The following is a 6,000-nucleotide window of genomic DNA, read 5'->3' as shown; positions in this document are numbered from 1 at the left end:
TAGAAAAAAAAGATATATTTCATTTTCTACTTTGCTTATCTACCACAATGATCTGAGACTAACTTACTGGCAAAATGCAAGACAATAAAGAAATATTACTACTGTATAAAGAGTAATTTCTTTGGCAGAATTCTGATAAACCACCCAAAATTCTTCATTTCTTCAGCATACAATATATTGCAATACATAAAAGTTCATTATCTCACATATCTGATCCCAAAACAATTTGAAGAGGTGAAAGTTTTCCCCATTCCCCATGAAAATGATAAAAACAACCTCAGAAGTAGTGCCATTATGTTTAGTATGTTTGTTTAGGATTGCAACCTTAGCATCTGATTATACAGCATTCTTCAAGATTGTAATCTATGAATATGCCAAACTTTGAAGGCAGAGCCACTAGAATCAGTTGAAGACACTGGGACACATTCCATTCAATTTGTACTCAATGCTGCTTTTGTCTATAGTGGCCCAAGTATAACAGACCTGCTGTTAATTTTTGGCCACAAAAATGATCTACAATAGTGACCAAAATTGTGGAAACCTTTTGGGAAAAGTATATTTTCTAAAACTAGCTAATAACACCACTTTTTTAGAGTAGTACCATAAAATTATATATCAATGGAAAGATAATTTAATCAAGAATGTAATGCAATAACTTTTATGAAGGATTTGCTATTACTGTAGAATAGCAGTTATAAAGAAAAAAAGTGAAACATACAAAAAACGAGATATACAAAAATTATCACCACAGAAAAAATGAGATACTGTATACAAAAATTATCACCATGTCAGTTAATACTTAGTTAGGTAACCTTTAGCATGAATTACAGCCTCACAATGTCTTCCCATGGAGTGAACCAAATCTTTTAGTTCTTCCACTGTTATAATGTGAAACCAAGATTGAATGATTGCTTCTTTTAACTGGGTTTTATTGCTGGGTTGCTTCTGACTAACAAGTTTCTTTAGTTGGCTCCCTAGATTTTCAATTGGGTTAAGGTCTGGGCTATTTCCAGGCCATTCCAGCAGTGGAATGATTATCCTGAAATTCCAAAAAAAGTGCTGTTATTAGCCATCAAACCTCAAAAATACATTTTTCTCAAAAGGTTTCCACACTTTTGGCCACTACTTTAACATTATTATAGGAGAATGCACTATTTCAGCTTAAAGATTACATTTCTGCCCTCTCCATTTTCTGATCAGTACTGTGCAATAAATACTATTGCTGCTTAAGCAACAAAGAAAAACCAGTCATAATTAACATCAGCTGAACCAAAGTTAAACTATTTAGCCATAGTTTCTGAGGTTCACAAAAAGACACTCATCATGACGATATGTAGACCCTTTTTGCTTTCATACATAGCAAACCACATATGTGATTAAAAGATACCATTTATACCATTAAATGCTTTAACAATTCCCAAGATTTCTAATTATGTGTCCATGGGAAAATCCAAGCAAGGAAATACACATTCACAGAATTACATTCAATAGCTGTTTAACAGTCAAGCTGTTTTAGAGATGTCCAATCATACTGATTAACATTTTAATCAGATTTAATTGTCAAATCAATTAATCTAAAGAGAAGGAAACAGTACGTAAGTGTATTGTTAGGAAAAATATACAAAACATATAAAACACTAGATGGCACAAATTACAGTGCTAATATAAACGTATTTTAAGGTAAGTGCTTAACATAAACTGTCCACCTTACATGTATCAAATAATTATTTTAAAGGGAGGAAAAAGATTCCCTATAAAAATAATGCTATATGGTGCAGAGTGCTTTTTTCAGTGTATCTATTGTAAAATAAGAGGTGTTCATAATTATTTCCATTAATAGTTTTTTTCCTACTGATTCCGCTTTTTTCTCCACTTGAAGGAAAATGTTTTGTCTTTAACAGTTTTCAAAAGATGAAAGCAGGAGCAGCAGCATAACAGTACCAGCTGGAAGAGTGTGCTTTCAGGTAATTGGGGTATGTGCTATGGGTTGCCATAATTTGTGCTATCAACTCATTGTGGTACCATATATTTTTTACATGAGGTCATTTCACAGAGCAGTTGAGGTAATTTTTTTTACTCCTCTTCTTTGAGCAAGCGTAGAGCGACCCACTGGCTCTAAAACTGGGGACTGATTGCGATTCAATGCTGAGTATGTAGCTGCCATGGCACCCTAGGAATAAAGATTTTTAAAATTGTCAATCCTAGGTTAAATGACCACATTTCAGAGTTTAAACAAACAGTAGAATTTAATAATGTAGAATTTTAATATTTAAAAGACACAAACATTATTTATCTTAATCTACAGTGCAATATGACTCTGCCTTTCTGTTTTGCACCTCATATCCATGTAGGCAGGAATGTGTGTTAACATTGCCCAATGATGCAGCACGGGTTTTGAAGTGAAAATCTAACATGATCATAATTTCCTACTTCCTGTCAGCTTCCCTACTGACTTTGCTTGTGGGGAACCAGTGCTGCAGGTTACAAATTGCAATCAAGTAACCGTGGGATACCATGATGTTCAGAGATACAGGCTGGTTGCTGAGTGCTCAGATCACAATCACACGGTCAAGAGGTGCTGAAAAGGTCAGAATTTCAAGAACCAATTGTAAGTGCAACTCATTCAACACTGTTGCTAGTTCAGATAGTCACTGAACAAATGGTTATTAAATGAGGGCCTCCTGTAATGGAAAAAATAAGGGGGGGCAAACTGCAGATTAAAATATAGCAAACAGAATGTTTATTCATTTTAACTACTTTTATAGCTCTCTCCAATCACAAAGGATTATACAAAAGAAATGTTTGCAAATTGCAAATGAATTCTTTAATTGGTACTACCATGTAGTCATTAACTGAGACCAAAACATACTGAAATAAAGCAGTTTTGTTTCCAGAAAACTAACACAACAGGGTCTGTCTTCCTCTGGAAAAAAGTTCCACAGAATGGGGGCTACTGCAGAGAAGCCTGCCATCTTATCCACTTCCATGTTTTTCTTAGCAGGCATCCTCTAGATGACCAGAAGGACATATCAGTTCTGATAAAATGTTGCCTGATATATGCCACTGGTGTGCCATAAAGGCCTACTCTAAGGAATATATGCTTAGGGTTGTTTTTGTTTTTTTGTTACCTTCACAAGATGTGGAGCATCTTGCCTGTTGAGTTGGTACTGAGGCAACTGATCGCAGTGAACTATCCATGGGTGCCTTAGAACTTGAGCAGCAGTCAGTCTCTGATGAGGGTCAACATGGAGCATTTTTGAAACTAAGTCCTGTAAACAATTAGTTAAATTGCACAAATTTTATAAAATAATAAAATGATGGATTTGATTCAGATATATTAAACAACATTTCAGATTAGAAAGGATTCCTCAGCCCTTAGATGAAGGGATTTTTTTGCAATCATAGTATGAGATAATTTTGTAATGTACTTACAGTATATTTGCTGCAAAAAAAACCCCAGAAGTTTCTATTTTTTCCTTTCCAATTATTTCTTTCTATGTTTTTGTTTCTTTCTTTCTTTCTTTACAGCTTAAACTTTATTAGTTTGTTTTTATGTGCTTATAAAGCTTTAATAATAATAATATTATTTTAAAAAATGCCCTGATAAGGTATTATACTTAATTACATAAATGAAGATAAGGGATATAAAAAAAAGGAAACAGGAAATCAAAGAACCAAATACTGAACATGGGATTAAAAATGGCAATTTTTGTGGCATCCCTTCCCCTCCACATACAAAAAGCAAATTACTTCAATCACTAATATCAGGAGAATGCTTTATAAACTGTTGAGCTTTATTCCTAAAAAATAGTCTAATTATTTCATTATACTGTAGAGCCAATTTGGTGTAGTGACTAAAGTACTGGTATATCTATCTATAGACCCATCAGATATATACCAAAATTTAGATATCTAAAATATCTACTGATCCCTCACATCCTGGACATAAAGTGTTTCAACTTCTCTCCTCAGGATGCCTCTATAGGCCACTGCAAGCAAAAACAACTATAGGCAAATATAGTTTGTTCCCCCATGCCATCACTCCGCTGAACACTTAATTCCCACAGCACTGTTTTAGGCTTAACAATATTTATCCATGTAGTAGGCTGTAATTGCTATTATCCTTCTCATTTTCTCATCTTTCTTATCTTCTCATTTCTCATCTTTCCTACTATCTTCTCTTTTTGGTATCTTGCGATTTATCATTTATTGTATTTTAGGATTAATGATTGTAACTATGATTTTTTTTTATCTGTGACCTATCAGTTTGTTGTTTGTATGTACACTAAGAACTTAGGCACTGGAGACAAGTTCCTTGTGTGTCCAATTCCACTTGGTCAATAAAAAATTCTATATAGAAACTCCAAGACTATGAGTTCTAGACCTGCCTTACACAAAAAACCAGCAGCTGACTCTCAGCTCTAGGAAGAAACAATGGCAAACCACTTCCAAAATCTTTCCATGGACTAGTTGCCAGGCAATCAACGATGACTTGAAGACAGAGGCGGGGCTAGCTGTCAGCCCGAAAGGGTGTGTGAACGGGTGCTCCATGAAGCACAATCGATTTCCAGCCATCTTGCGGGCTCCTCAAAGCCCTGGAGGAGTGACTTGGGAGGAAGGTGACCGATCAAGTTCAGGTGGCGGTCCATGTTGGAAGGCGGTGGAATCTTCGATGAGAGCAGACAGGGAAGAAAACGGCCTGTAATGGCTGAACCGCAGAGCTGACAGCCAAACGAGGAAAGCGGTGGTGAAGTGGAATGTCGGTGGTATTGTGGTCCGTCAGCAGCCTACGGAGCTGGCAACGGAGTTGGACAGTGATGAGGCTGAGGTGAGGCCAGGGCCATCAGGAAGTGAGGTGCAGACTCCAGAGCCTCCAGAGACTGACAGTAGTGAGGCAGAGGAACAGGAGGAGCCTGTTCCTAATGCACGCATGAGAAGAGCTGCCAGAAGGCAAGAGCAGCTTAAGCAAAAAGGACAACTCAGGAGTAGGGCCAAGAGATGATTGGGCCCTCCCATAAGGCTTAAAACAGACCAGCACCGGCGTTTGAGCTTTGCTTTGCCGGAAAACAACGTTGGTAGCTGCGTTTACTGCTTCGTCTTCTGTTTCGTCTACGTCTTTATTTTTGTGATTTCTGAACATTTGCCAGGAAGGGCCTTTGGCAGTTTGCCTAATTGGACTTAGATTTGTGAGATAACTGAGGAATTTGTGTTGGGAGGCATTTGTTTTAATTTGAGTTGAACGACGCTGGGAATGAAGTAATTCTCAGCTGTTCGAATAAAGTTTGTTTCTTTTTTCACAGACTGAGTTTCTTACTACCTATTTGGGCCTGGGACACAACAGGTGGACCGGAACTGGCTGAAATCAATTCTGACTTCCAAAGAGTGAGTGGAATGGCAGGGAGAAGAAGCTGAGTGAAACCCCTAGCTGACTGAGGAAAAGAAGGGGCTCTTATTAGAAGGAGGGGGGGATGTTTGCCCCCCCCCATGATAGTAGTGGCGAAGGAGATTGTGGGGCTTTTTTCTAAGACCCACAAGGATAGAAGATAGACGGAGAGGGATAGTGGTTGCTAATTAAACAAAGTGGATCTGGATTGGGAGATTTTCATGGGACTGTACAGGAAAAGTTGGATAGTTTGAAAGTTGGAGAAGATTTGACAAACGTGGGAGATAAAATGGCTGTGCTACTCTCCCCCGGATTCTGATAAGGCACTTTTTGTTTTAGAACTGAAACAAGGCTCAAAGGAGACATCTACTGGACAAAAGAAGATATATACCTGTAAGTTGGAAAAATTAAAGAGAGAAAGTTCCTCTGAGTGACACTAAGTTAGGTTTGCTGTATTGTGGGTATCTGGGAGCCTGGCAATGTGACATCTTATAACCTTGTAGTGGTGGCGAATAGGGGTTATATACAACAGCAAATGATCTACTTGAGGTTCTAGTGGATAAAGATACATGATGAAATAAAAAAAGACCTCTGGTGAAGACTTAAACGCAACAGAA

The 6,000-nt window shown here is 37.4% G+C and overlaps 1 protein-coding gene across 1 annotated transcript in view; it reads right to left on the bottom strand.

The window, feature by feature from the left end:
• Positions 1 to 284: 284 nt before the first annotated feature.
• RPS6KA3 (ribosomal protein S6 kinase A3) overlaps positions 285 to 6,000 on the bottom strand; it is a 179,149-nt gene continuing 173,433 nt past the window's right edge. Inside the window, exons 21-22 of the mRNA XM_058185843.1 lie at positions 3,129 to 3,269; positions 285 to 2,170 (exon numbers count right to left, since the gene is read on the bottom strand). Of these exons, the coding sequence (XP_058041826.1) occupies positions 2,048 to 2,170; positions 3,129 to 3,269 (264 nt within the window). The 3' untranslated portion in view covers positions 285 to 2,047. The remainder of the gene's footprint in view (positions 2,171 to 3,128; positions 3,270 to 6,000) is intronic.

Source organism: Ahaetulla prasina, chromosome 5 (assembly GCF_028640845.1).
Source record: "Ahaetulla prasina isolate Xishuangbanna chromosome 5, ASM2864084v1, whole genome shotgun sequence".
In the NCBI taxonomy this organism is placed as follows: domain Eukaryota; kingdom Metazoa; phylum Chordata; class Lepidosauria; order Squamata; family Colubridae; genus Ahaetulla; species Ahaetulla prasina.
Note: the sequence above shows the minus strand (reverse complement) of the source record. Positions and strands in the feature narration are given on the sequence as shown.